The sequence below is a fragment of the Mobula hypostoma genome, chromosome 17 (assembly GCF_963921235.1).
Source record: "Mobula hypostoma chromosome 17, sMobHyp1.1, whole genome shotgun sequence".
Taxonomy (NCBI): Eukaryota; Metazoa; Chordata; class Chondrichthyes; order Myliobatiformes; family Myliobatidae; genus Mobula; species Mobula hypostoma.
Window position 1 is genome coordinate 52,788,841 of NC_086113.1, and position 13,976 is coordinate 52,802,816.

The following is a 13,976-nucleotide window of genomic DNA, read 5'->3' on the forward strand; positions in this document are numbered from 1 at the left end:
ACCCAAGGCCTGGGTGGTGGCAGGGAGTTCAGTAGTCTTACGGCCTGGAGGAAGAAGCTGTTTCCCATCCAAAACAGCTCTTGTCTTAATGCTACGGTACCTCCTGCCTGATGGTAGGAAGTCAAAGAGATGATTGGACAAATGGGAGGGATCACTAACAAGTGCCTTGAAAAAGTATTCAGCCCCAAAAGATTGTTCACATAAATGAATATTACAATCAGGGATTTTGTAATAAAAATTGAAAATTTTTATTTTTGAATCATGTGCTTTTTTCCAGCATATAGCCCAAAAATCAGGAAAAATTGCAAAGCATGAAAACTAAAAATTCAGAAACTGCAATGCCAGCAGTTCAAAAATATTCACCCCACTTTGCTCAGTTCTTAGTTGAACCACTTCTTGCAGCTATGACAGCCAGTAGTCTTTTTGGATAAAGTCTCTTAGCTTTACACAATGTGATGGAGCAAGATTTGCCCATTTCTCCTCGGAAAATTGCTCAAGATGTGCCAGGTTATTTGGAGGCCAGTGGTGGGCAGCAATCCTGAAATTTTGCCAAAGATGTTCGATCAGGTTAAGGCCAGAACTCCGACTGGGCCAATTAAGGACCAAAATTTTCTTCATTTGAAGCCACTACAGCATTGCCCCATAGCAAGTTTGTCTGAAGTATGTCATCGATTTCGATGTGGGCACTGATATGCAGCTCTATTTTGCCAGTTGTTCTCTTGACCCTTGCAACCTCTCTAGATTGTCAGACTGTTTGCTAACCTCTTTAAGCCCAGTGCAAAACAAATCCTTCACTCATTCGGGAATGATCAAAGACTTTCTATTCTCAAGCTACTGGAACTATCCCACTACCTGACAACTATGTGAATTTGAAGCAGATCATTTGCAGAAGCAGTATCACATTTGATCTCACTCGGAGCACTGATGATTTTTAGTTACCAAAATTCTCTTCTCCCTCTCCCTCGGCAGAGTGGAGTGCGGAGGCTGTGGCATCATCAGTGGACCTATTTGAGAGATCAGCGGACTGGAAAGGGTCCAATGTAGCAGGACATGAGATGGGATTTAATGCAATCCATAACCAGTTGTTCCAAGCACTTCAACATTGTTGAGAATCAGAATCCGGTTTAATATCATTGGAATATGTCATGATATTTGTTAACTTTGTAGCAGCAGTACAATGCAATACGTGATAAATAAAAAGGAAAAAACTGAAGTATATGTGCATTAAAGTTAAATTAAGTAGTGCAAAAACAGAAATTGAAAAAGTGAGATAGCGTCCATAGGTTTAACACGGCCAGTGCCACTGGACAGTAGTTATTGAGACAGGTTACCATCCTAGGGCACCAGGATGGTGGTGGCTACCTTGAAGCCTGAGGAGACAGTGGACTGTCCCACAGAGATGTTTAAGGTGTCTGTTAGAACCTCTTTTACTTGGACTACGTAGTCCCCTAAGTACCCAACCAGGGTATGTTATCAGGCCCGCAGCTTTACGTGGGTTGACCCCAAGGGCTTCCTCACATCAGCTGCAGCCAGCCAGAATGCCTGTTCCTTGGAGTGGAGGGAAGCCTTCCCCACCAACATATTGTTCCGTGCATCAAACAGAGTGTCAAAGTCATTCAACCTATAAGGAAGAGGAGCATCACTGTCGTTGATATGCAGGGTGGACCATTGTGGTCTGATTGTCCTGCGACATGCACCTCACAATTGGGGTGTTTTTGAAAACCAACAGAAAGCAACTAAATAAGTCATTAAGGTGGTAACGATGGAATATGAAAGTAAACTAGCCAATAATATTAAAGAGGATACCAAAAGTTTCTTCAGGTACATAAAGAGTAAAAGAGAGGTGAGAGTGGACATTGTTCCACTGGAAAACTATGCTGGAGAGGTAGTAATGGGGACAAGGAAATGGTGGATGAATTTTGCATTAGTCTTCACTGTGAAAGACACTAGCAGCATGGTGGAATTTCCAAATGTCAGGGGTCATGAAGTGTGTGTTTCGCATAAGGATGAAACAGTTGGATCTAAAACTAGTGTATTATGCTTGAACAAGGGAGACTACAACAGGATGAGGGAGGAGTTGGCTAATGTGGAGTGGGAGCACAGGCTATTTGGTAGGCCAGTTGAGGAACAGTGGAATCCTTTCAAAGAGATTTTTCACAGTGCTCGACAAAAGCATATTCCAGTCAAAAGTAAGGACAGTAAGTGTGGGGAGAGCCAGCCTTAGATAACTAAGGAAATAAAAGACACTATCAAATTAACAGCTCATGTGTACAAAGTCGCAAAGAGTAAGTGGGAGACTGCAGGATTGGGAAACTTTAAAAAGCAACAAAGAACAACTAAACAAGAGATAAGGAAAGGGAAAGTAGAGTATGAAAGTAAATTAGCACAAAATATAACAAAAGCTTTTATAAATATATAAAGCGGAAGACGGTGGCTAAAATCAATGTAGGCCCCTTGGAAGACGAGAAGGGGAAATTGATATTGGGTGATAAGGAAATGGCTGCAGCATTGAACAACTATTTTGTGTCAGTCTTCATGGTGGAGGATACGTCTAATGTGCCAAAGAATGATGTTATGGACGAAATGGGAGGTGAGGTCCTCGATAAAATCACTGTCACTAAAGAGATAGTGATGAGCAAACTAGAGGGCCTGAAGGTAGACAAGTCCCCTGGTCCTGATGGGATGCATCCCAGGGTGCTGAGAGAATCAGCATAGGTTATAGTAGATGCTTCAGTAACCATTTACCAAAATTCTCTAAACTCTTGGCAGGTCCCGGCAGACTGGAAGACAGCAAATATCACGCCATTTTTTAAAAAAAAAGGTTGTAGGCAAAAGACGGGCAACTATAGGCCAGTTAGCTTTAACATCTGTAGTCGGGAAAATGATTTAAGCTGTCATTAAGGAAGAAATAGCAAAACATTTAGAAAGGAGTGGTTCTATTAGACAGATGCAGCATGGATTCAGAAAGGGCAGGTCCTGTATGACAAACTTACTGGAGTTCTTTGAGGACATAATGAGTGCAGTGGATAGAGGGGAACAGGTGGATGTCGTATACTTGGATTTCCAGAAGGCATTCGATAAGGTGCTGCACAAGAGACTTATAAATAAGATACAGATGCATGGAGTCAGAGTAAGTGTATTGGCATGGATAGTGGATTGGTTAACCAATAGAAGGCAGAAAGTTGGTATAAATGGGTGTTTCTCCGGTTGGCAGTCAGCGGTGAGTGGGGTCGGTGCTGGGCCCGCAGCTGTTTACCATTTACACTGATGATTTGGAAGAGGGGACTGAGTGTAGAGTAGCACTAAACAGTGGAAAAGCAAATTGTACAGAGGATCTGGAGGAGTCTGCAGAGGGATATAGATAGGTTAAGTGAGTGGGCCAAGGTCTGGCAGATGGCATACAATGTTGGTAAATGTGAGATCATCCACTTTGGAAGGAATAATAGAAGAGCAGATATTATTTAAATGGTGAAAGATTGCAGCATGCTGTTGTGCAGAGGGACTTGGAGGTGCTTGTTCATGAATCGCAAAAAGTTGGCTTGCGGGTACAACAGGTTATTAAGAAGGCAAACGGAATGTTGGCCTTCATTGCTAGAGGGATTGAATTCAAGAGCAGGGAGGTCATGCTGCAACTATACAGGGTACTGGTGAGGCCGCACCTAGAGTATTGTGTGCAGTTCTGGTCTCCATACTTGAGGTAGGATATACTGGTTTTGGAGGCAGTGCAGAGGAGGTTCACTAGGTTAATTCCAGAGATGAAGGGGAGATTGAGTCCCCTGGGACTATACTCTCTGGAATTCAGAAGAATGAGAGTGGATATTATAGAAACATACAAAATTTTGAAAGCAATAGATAAGATAGAAGTAGGAAAGTTGTTTCCATTGGTAGGTGAGACTAGAACTAGGGGACATTGCCTCAACATTCAGGGGAGAAGGTTTAGGATGGAGATGAGGTGAAAATGTTTTTCTCCAGAGAGTGGTGAATCTGTGGAATTCTCTGCCCAGGGAAGCAGTTGAGGCTTCTTCATTAAATATATTTAAGATACAGTTAGATAGATTTTTACATAGTAGGGGAATTAAGGGTTATGGGGAAAGGGCAGGCAGATGGAGCTGAGTTTACGGACTGTTCAGCCATGATCTTATTGAATGGCGGGGCAGGCTCAATGGGCCGGATGGCCTACTCCTGCTCCTATTTCTTATGTTCTTACGTGTGAAGTTATCATTACTAGAGAGAAGGTTCTTGGGAAACTGAAAGGTCTGAAGGTAGATAAGTTACCTGGACCAGATGGTGTACACCCCAGGTTTATGAAAGAGGTGGCTGAAGAGATTGTGGTGGCATTAGTAAAGATCTTTCAAGAAGCACTAGATTCTGGAACTGTTCTGGAAGACTCGAAAATTGCAAATGTCACTCCACTCTTCAAGAAAGGACAGAGGTAGAAGAAAGGCAATTATAGGCCAGTTCATCTGACCTCAGTGGTTGGGAAGATGTTGGGAGTCGATTGTTAAGGATGCGGTTTCGGAGTACTTGGAGGCACATGACAAAATAGGCCGGAGTCAGCATGGCTTCCCCAAGGGAAAATCTTGCCGAAGTATCTGCTGGAATTCTTTGAAGAAATAGCAAGCAGGATAGATAAAGGAGAATTGGTTGATGCTGTGTACTTGTATTTTCAAAAGGCCTTTCACACATGAGGCTGCTTAACAAATTACAAGTCCATGGTATTACAGGAAAGGTTCTAGCATGGATAACGCTGTGGCTGATTAGCAGGAGGCAAAGAGTGGGAATAAAGGAAGCCTTTTCTGGTTGGCTGCCAGTGACTAATGGCATTTTAGAGGGGTCTGTGTTGGGACCAACTCTTATTACGTTATTTATCAATGATTTAGATGACAGAATTGACGGCTTTGTTGCAAAATTTACAAACGATACCAAGGTAGATGGAGGGGCAGGTACTTTTGAGGAAGTAGAGAGGCTACTGAAGGACATGGACAGATTAGGAGAATGGGCAAGGAAGTGGCAGATGGAATATAGTGTCTGGATGTGTATGGTCATGCACATTGGCAGAAGAAATAAAAGGGCTGATTATGGACAGAAAATACAAAAATTGAGGAGAATAGGGTCTAAAGGTTAATTTGTAGGTTGAGTCTGCGGTGAGGAAGGCAAATTCAATCTCAGCATTCATTTCAAGAGGACTAGGGTATAAAAGCAAGGAAGTAATGTTGAGACTTTATAAAGCACTGGTGATGCCTCACTTGGAGTATTGTGAGCAGTTTTGGGTCCGTTATCTTAGAAAGGATGTACTGAAACTCAAGAGGGTTCAAAGGAGGTTCACTAAATTATACCAGGATTCAATAGCTTGTCATATGAAAAGCATTTAATGGCTCTGGCCTGTATTCACTAGAATTCAGAAGAATTAGGAGTGACCTCATTGAAACCTATCGAATGGTGAAAGGCCTCGATAGAATGGATGTGGAGAGGATGTTTCCTATGGTGGGAGAGCCTGAGACTAGAAGACACAGCCTCAGAATAGAGGGGCATCCTTTTAGAATGGAGTTGAGGAGGAACCTGTTTAGACAGAGTGGTTAATATGTGGATTCTTTAGCCACCACAGCTGCCTGTGGCAGCCAAATCTTTATATATATTTAAGGCAGAGGTTGATAGATTTTTGATTGGTCAGGGCATGAAGGGACATAGGGGGAATGCAGGAGCTTGGGGCTGAGGGGAAAAATGGATCAGCCATGATGAACTGGCAGAGCAGACTCAATTGGCCAAATGGCCGAATTCCCCTCCTATATCTTATGGGCTTAAGATCTTACTGTATGTATCTGGTGTAAAAGAAATGGCTGTATACTCTGTGAATAATCCCATTTTGCCGTCCAGATAGCGCGGGAGAGCACAGCATCTGAAGGCAGCAACCCAATCTCTCAGCCGTGCTCAGACATTGGCTTTCAGCCACAGCTTCCAATTTGCCCTCACATAGATGTGTTTAATAACAGTGACAGCCTGAATGTACTACTCTGTGCAGCTAGTCAAGATCTCACATATTCGCCGATGTTAATGTGATCCCAGGTGGGATTGGCATATTAGACATTAGACCCGGTTTATACTGACACTGCTGATGCACACAAAGCTGCGAATTCTCTGACCTCTTATCTATTATGCTAATTCCTGCATACTGACTATTGATTAAAGGAATTAAACCAGTTCAAAGGGAGATAAAGACCTTGCCAGAAGGAGCAACCTCAGCATTGCGGGACTGTTCTAAAAACACGGACTGGAGCACATTCAGGGAAGTGGCTAGCTACCACCATCACACTAACATCGATGAATATGCAGAATCTGCGACTGGCTACGTAAAGAAGTGCATTGAAGATGTCACCATTATCAGACACATCCACACAAGGACAGACTGCAAGTCCACCCTTAACGTCAATGCAGTAACGCTTCTCTTCCTGATAGGCTGAGTGACTTGATGCACGAAACGATGTGTTGATAAAGATGCGTCTCCCCAACCCCTTCAAGGAACAGGCACTGTCTAGCCGTAACTGATGTGAGGAAGACCCCAGTCATGGTCAACTCACGTAAAGCTATGCAGCCTGATAACCTACCCGATCGGGTGCTGGGGGACTGCGCAGCCCAGTTAACTGAGGTTCTAACAGACATCGTCACTACCTCTCTGAAACAGTCCACTGTCTCCTCAGGCTTCAAGGTGGCCCAGTGCCCAAGAGGGCAAAGGTAATCTGCCTCAAGGACTACTGTCCAGTGGCACTGACCTCAGCATTAAAGAAGTGTTTAGAGTGACTGGTTATGGATCGCATTAAATCCCATCTCGCTGCTACATTGGACCCTGTCCGGTTTACTCAGTCCACTGACGATGCCACAGCCTCTGCGCTCCACTCCGTCTGGGGCAGGTTGAAAGGCCAAGAACAGTGGATCCATTTTGCAACTGTGCTCTCTTGTCACGCCCCTTTGCCATCCTACGACCCAAGAACTGTCGTAATTCTCTTAACTACGATTGGGAAAGCAAGAACTTCATCATGCATATCCAATGAGGAGCAGCAAGTCCGGATTGTTACTGATCAAAAGATGAAGCAGCCATGTCCAGGTGCAGCAAGAACTGAGCAGAAATGCAGCTTAAGATGGCACTGGTGAATCTCAGCAACTTCTGGCTGGTGGCCAATAAAACAAGGTAAACAACTAAATACTCGTTAATCGTTCTTTTTTCAGGTAAAGGATCATCGAAAGCAATAGCCTGTAACGTCCCCCTGGACTTGGGGGCAATTCGATGCAGCAGAAACGAGTTATGAAGAGACAGTGGGCCCATCGGCAAGAGTGAGGAAGACCCCAGGTTCCATCGATTTAAACGCCGGGCCAAATTGGAAAGGTCAGGTACAGGTCAAATCAAGGGGGCAGAGTCCAGGCCCCAGAGTATATCAAAGATACCGAACTTGATGTTTGGATGACAATTTATGCACTGGGCCAGATTCAAAAGGTGAGAGTTTCGGGTCCCGAGGTGAGGAACAGGCCGGTTCAGCTTGCTGCTCCACTCTGCGCTGCGCTAGGGGTCTGTGGACAAATTCTCTCCATGGAACTCTGTATTGAATGCTATTTGCTTGTGTTTGTTGTTTGCACAATTTGGTTTCTCCCCCCTCTGCACACAGGGTGTTTGACGGTCTTTCTTTAAATGGGTTATTTTCCGTTTCTTTGTTTCATAGCAGCCTGGTAGGAGACGAATCTCAAGGTTGCCTAATGTATACATATTTAGATAATAAATGCACTTTGAACAAAAATCCAGGTATACACTGACAGAGTATTATCTTTCAGAGAAGATAATCACCCTCACATTGCCATCAAGCACACTATATGTGCATCACTACCAGATACTAAACTGTACGAGATCCTCTGGCACAAGAGCAGGTGAACAAGTGGGAGCTCGTTGTTGAGTAGCTCTCCTCCCGATTTCCACCAGCCATGGTCAGAAAGTCAGCTGTGTATACTAGCATATTAAAATTAGCCAAGCAGGAAATGACACATTTTGGTCCAAGAAATGAGGACTGTCTATTAAATAAAACAATTTTAACGTGTGTGCAAGAAGTGAAAGCCCTAGAGTGGCAAGTATCAAAACTTTCATGGTGGCAAGAAAAGTTGAGAAAAATGGGCACATGTACTGAAGGTACAAAGTACAGTACATATCATGGAAATTAAGCTAAAGAGTTATAAAATACAGGCATGTGCTTTCTTGAGTACTGTGTCCAATCCTAGGCATCATCTTTGCGAAGAATACCAAGATCTTAGAGATGTTGTCAGATTGTTTTGCTACATTGGCATTTCTGAGGGACTTCAGTTATACAGTATGTAAGAAGTGACAAAACTGAAGTTGTTCTTCTGAAGGCAAAGGGTTTTAAGAGAAGCTAAGGATGGGCATATTCAAAGTCATGAACTGTTCTGACATGTCACTGCAAGATAATTACCATTTTAATTAAAATAATTGATTTGTCACAGTAATGATAATGATTCAGTAAGAAGCAATAAGGTCTGCTTTTCAACGTAAAAATTATTAAAGACTCAGTTCAATCCTTTGAATCCAACAAGAATAATCGTTTAAATTTAATTCAAATGATTTATTGTCCTGATGTTCCATATTTCATGATGAAAAAAGATCAAAAATTATACGTGGTATTTTTTCTAGGGGCCTTGTAACTTTTGTTAAAATTGAAAACAAATCCAAAGTTGCACTGAATACTTTGAATCTGTATCAGAGGACCACATATCCCCTACAAGTTCTAAGCTAACCTTTCAACACAGCTATGCTTGCAAAATCCAATCACAGAATATATTTCAAGAATCAAATCGAGAGCTGTCCCTGATACCCAAAGAAGCTTTAATGAAAGAGATGATAATGGAGTCACCACATATTAATTCTTACGCCAGACATCTACTCAAACCCACAGTTCCTCATGTGGCAGGACACAGAATAAAATTTCTAAAGATGTGAAGCAATAAAGACCAAATAAAAATTAGGCAACCATCTCTCCAAATGAAGATATAGATACCAGCGAAGTTTTCATAAATGTCTAAAGCCAAGTGGTTAACACAAAGAAATCCGGGATCCAAACAAAACTTTCAAACAATTGAGTGGGATGCCATTTTACTGCAGTCATGACTATGTTTGAGTTTGGGATAGAAGTGTACAACCCATGTTTTTGTTGTCCAGAAGTAAACATACATGAATTATTTGGTAATGTATCCACTGAGACAAATTGCAATCTGAGGAAATGACTTGCATTAATGTAGCATTTTTCCCAAACAACATCTCATGTCTCAAACTGCGCTATGGTTGATAAGGTATTGTTATAGTTGTGGAAAGAGACAGATGTACATGTCACCACTACATAGGTCTGAGCCTTCCTTCCTATGAAGTAAGCATCTGTGACGTATGTGTGTTGTGTACGATCATGGATACCATAAACAATAGCTCAAGTTTCTCATGATGAATATGGAAAATATTAGAAGGCATTATCATCCTACACAGGTGATCCTACATCATCCTTCACCAATGGAACTGCAATGGCATCACCATCTATACTCAGCTGCCCAAGATGGGATCTAAATGTCATCTGATCTTCAAATCATTTGTTGCTGCTCATCATGCACTTTAGCAGGTGCAAAAAAAAACAGTGCAGGGGCAGGATATAGAATTCAGAAGGTCAAAACCAGCAGTCACATTGCTGCTCAGAAGAAGGGAGTTGACTAATTTCAAAAACACATGCACGATGAAACACCAAGTACGTAATGCAAGTTGTGTGTCATTTGTTGCTTAGTGATAGTACCTTGGCTTCTGATTCAGAAGGCTGTCGGGTCAAGACACACTCCAAATACTTACATAAGTTTGACTGACACTCAGTGTAGTACAAAGGCAGTACTGCTGTCTTTAGGATGAGATGTTAGGCAAAGGGCATTGTAAATTAGCTGCTGCCAAAGAAACACATTTACAATGTTTTATTAGATGGCCGTAGACAGCTTGTTGTTGCTCTTCTGTCAATGTGAGGCACTATTTCAAATGAAAATTATTTAGCAGTGCTTGCAGTATCCTATTACAGAACATATTTCAAGAATTAGATTCTGGGAGATGCAAAGGACAAGAGATGGGCAGTTGACATGTGACCTGACCACTGACTATTTAACCAATACCACTATAAAACTTTATCTTGTCATTATCTTGCTGCTTGTGCAGCCATGCTGATTGCAAGTTACTTGCTGCATTTCCTGCATTACAGTGTACATATTTTTCAAGTAGTGCTTCCTTGGCTGGGGGAAAAACCTTAGATTGCTGTTAAAAGCTCAAAAGCATGTAAAGAGCTTTAGAGTCAAAAGAAAACTTCAGTTGCATATTTTAAGTTAAAGAGGTGTAGACTCAATTACTTCATACGTAATTGCTAACAGTTATTTCTTGGAAATCTCATGGCTACAGTGGATCTGTTTCAAGGCAGAGCTTAGCTGACTTTCACGAGTGGTTTTGGAATTTCATACTACACATACAGTTACCCACCTCCAGGGGCTGCTGGTGCTTACAGGCCATCAACAGGAAATTTCTCTGGGTATCAAAAGCTGCTTTGAACATCTCTGCCTGTTAAGAGAGAGAAAGAAATAAAACACTTATCAAACAAAGGAAATAATGGAACCTCAAAACAGAATATCACAATAAGAAATAAATCATCATGCATCAAGTTCTTGACCATATTAACATAGACCAATGCAATTGCTCCACCAGTTCATTTCCGATGCGTAGAAAAAAGTTAAAGCCTTGTGCATCTGTCTCTGGTATATTATTTTTGATGGACCACAGATGGGCATAAGTATACCAGATAGCACATACTGCAGTGAGATTAGAAAAGGCTGCACAAACAGCTGGGAATGTGGAAGATTGTTGCCTATACTTACACCTTTCAGCACCAACACCCTGCAAGAACAAGGCACTTTCATTCGGGTTCAGTGCTAAAGCCATTTGCTTTTAATCAATGAGCTTCAGAATATAGTTCAACACAACACTTGGCACATATTTGAGAACAGTGAAGAGAGTACCCAGCATTCATACTGCAACAATTCGAAAGTTTCTACTGAAGATGAGAAAACATCACTAGGAATATAATAATTAAGTATGTTTGTTCGTTTGTATGCAAAGGCAGTGTGAAAACAGTGTCAGGAGTCGGCAATGTTGTTAAAAATGTGTACCAGAGATGAGAGAACAGAGCACTAAATTTGGGTTTAAGAGTCATACAGCATAGAAACAGCTTGTCCTATAGATTGTTCAATAACTCCTCTACACTTGGAGTAATTTACAGTAGCCAATTAAACTTCCAAACAGCTAACCTTTGGGACATGATAGAAATGAGGAGGAACTGGAGAAAATCCATGTCCTACGAACATGCAAACTCCAGACACGCAGTTAAGGTAACTGGTTTATTATTGTCACATAGGAAAAAAACCTACAGCACAATACAAGCCCTTCGGCCCACATGAACCAAGATACACTGAAAAGCTTTGTAATTGTGTCTGGATGACATGCAAAATATCAAGATATCGATAAGGGGAAAACAAAACAACAGAATGCAGAATAGGGTGACACGGATGCAGAGATTGTGCAGTGCAGGTAGACTAACAAGGTGCAAAGGGCAGTATGAAGTAGGCTAAAAGGTCAACATTTCATCTGTCTCTTACAAGTCTATTCAAGAATCTTATAACAATACCAAATCTGAGTCACTGGCAACAACACCATTTATTGTACCAGCTGTACAGAGAAATTAAGAGAAAGGATTAATGGAATTAAGAAAATGCCATTTGAAGTGACAAACTAAATTAATTTTCAGCATTTGAGGAAGAATCAGATAATATGGTAACCTGCTATTCAATGCTGCAGTGAAAGGGCAGTCAAGTGTAATGTCATTGCGTAGAATACAAATACAAGCGCAGATAAAAGCTTTGTTTCTGTGGTGAAACTCTACCATCTTTTTGGCACCAAATCGAACGTTTCACTTAGGGGAAGTCCTGCAATGCTTATTCTTCTAGATGCCCAACATAATAACCCCACCCCCCACCCAGGACACACCCTCTTTTCATCGCTGGTGGACTTTCCTCTAAAGTGGCGTTATTTAAGACAGGCAATAAATACTATTAAAACATTTTAAACTTATCAACAAAAATTAAAACTTAAGCAACTTCATACAAACTGAATCTTTCCAAATCAGAACAGGCAAATGCAAAACCTGCACCGATAACATTGTAAAAACTAGTTTGTCAAAAGTAGCTTCTCGACCTTTAAATCAAAATACTTGCAAATTTTATAATCACATCACTTGCAGCTCCAATAAAGCACCTGCACCAGTTCCATCTCTGTTATGAAATTTTCAATTGACCTAGCCTTAAGATCTGAGAAAACAAATTAAAACTTTGTTCTAATTCTAGTTTAAATACAATGATAAACAGTGGAAAGCTCTTTATATATTTAATTCAACTGGGTCTAAACAAAAAGTGCTTTGCTTTTTATAGGGCCAATGAAGAAATCCCCAACAACCAGGAACTCAAGGCAACATAGAGACCATGACAGTACAGCAGAATCAGCTGACGATCTCAGATTCAAACTCTCCAGACCATTCATCCATTCAACTGCATCATTTTTGATCAATACCTCAAAACCATTTATCAACTTTAGTTTCCACTCTTCCAAATTTCATCTGCCTAACACACTTTCTCGCCTGGGTCCTCCTGTCACTCATTCACTCTTGTGCTCTACCCCTTCCTTTCACCTGTTTACACAGGCTTTCTCCCCTCTTTCATTCCAGATGAAGAGTATTGTTCTAAAATGTCAAATGTGTATTTCTGACCCATGCAAGTTCTTCCAGCACCTTAATGCTCCAGATTCCAGCATTTGCAATCTCTTGCACTTCATGACTGTTCTTTCACTACATCCTAGGATTCATCAGGATTCTTAATTCTTTATGCATGGGATGTATGGATAGGAGAGTTATTTGGCTACAGAAACATTTAAAATTGCATTTAATAAGCTTAATGGTCATTTCATCAATACTACAGACTTCAGACTATGTCAAAGAATCTTGTTTTATGGTTGAGATTGAAAAAAATTATACTTTAATAATAAGTTATTCAAACATCATAGGGTTAAAGTGCCATCCTTAATACACTATTAACAGAGCCTTCATTAAACTTCAAGGCACAAAGTCTTCATGCACAAGTGTGCAGGTTCTGAGTGTCAGAATATTTTAATCACAGTGTTGGCAGCACACAGGAAGGTCACTCTTGTAAAATTACAGAACGGCTGCAAGTATGTGACCACTTGATAAGAACGGGGTAGCCCTTCAGATAACAGATACGTATATCTGGGACAAATTGCACAGGCCTGATTAATTGAGCTCAGCCAAATGTAAAATAACAATGTGATAAAGAAAATACTAAGCAAAAAATGGTTGCCTGCTGACAATGGTGCACTATTATCAACTAGCCGCAAAATAAATCAGCCAATGAGCACTGTCAGCAAAACTGATCAAGCAGTTAGACATGCGAGGGAATTTGCTGATGAGGTGGAGCCTGTTATTTTAACTGTGAACTCATGGCTGAGACCATATTTAGAAAGCAGTGTACCGTTTTGTGCACTGTTCAAAGGGACACTGATGTATTGGAAAGAATTTGGAGAATGGGAGTTTGACTGCCATTAATAGTCAAGGCTATATGAGCTAGTTTAAAAAAATCTGGGATAAGTGTTTGGTCGAAAGCAGGATTTAAAGTTAGGAAAATGCAGGGACAGATGATCACTTACTTATGGTTTCCATTCTCCTACAACCATTGGTAAGCTGCAGATGGTTAGTAGAACTTCACAACATAAAATTCCAATCATGCCTGTTTTAGCTCCTTGAAAAAGGCATTCACTTTATACTATCCTTGCCTCTTATCCACTCCTGGTATTTTTC

General features: G+C 41.1%; 1 protein-coding gene and 1 long non-coding RNA gene across 5 annotated transcripts in view; one reads left to right on the forward strand and one right to left on the reverse strand.

Moving 5' to 3' along the window:
* The window catches only part of LOC134358030 (adenylyl cyclase-associated protein 2-like), a 199,508-nt gene that overhangs the window by 93,253 nt on the left and 92,279 nt on the right, over window positions 1-13,976 (reverse strand). For both annotated transcript variants that reach the window (XM_063069902.1, XM_063069903.1), the window contains exon 4: window positions 10,544-10,621. In XM_063069902.1, the coding sequence (XP_062925972.1) occupies window positions 10,544-10,621 (78 nt within the window). The remainder of the gene's footprint in view (window positions 1-10,543; window positions 10,622-13,976) is intronic.
* LOC134358032 (uncharacterized) overlaps window positions 1-13,976 on the forward strand; it is a 152,512-nt gene that overhangs the window by 6,445 nt on the left and 132,091 nt on the right. For 2 of the 3 annotated variants that reach the window (XR_010020778.1, XR_010020779.1), the window contains exon 2: window positions 7,222-7,486. This is a non-coding gene — a long non-coding RNA (uncharacterized LOC134358032). Of the gene's footprint in view, window positions 1-7,221; window positions 7,487-12,540; window positions 13,047-13,976 lie in introns of those variants that run through there. The other variant, XR_010020780.1, reaches the window with a different exon arrangement.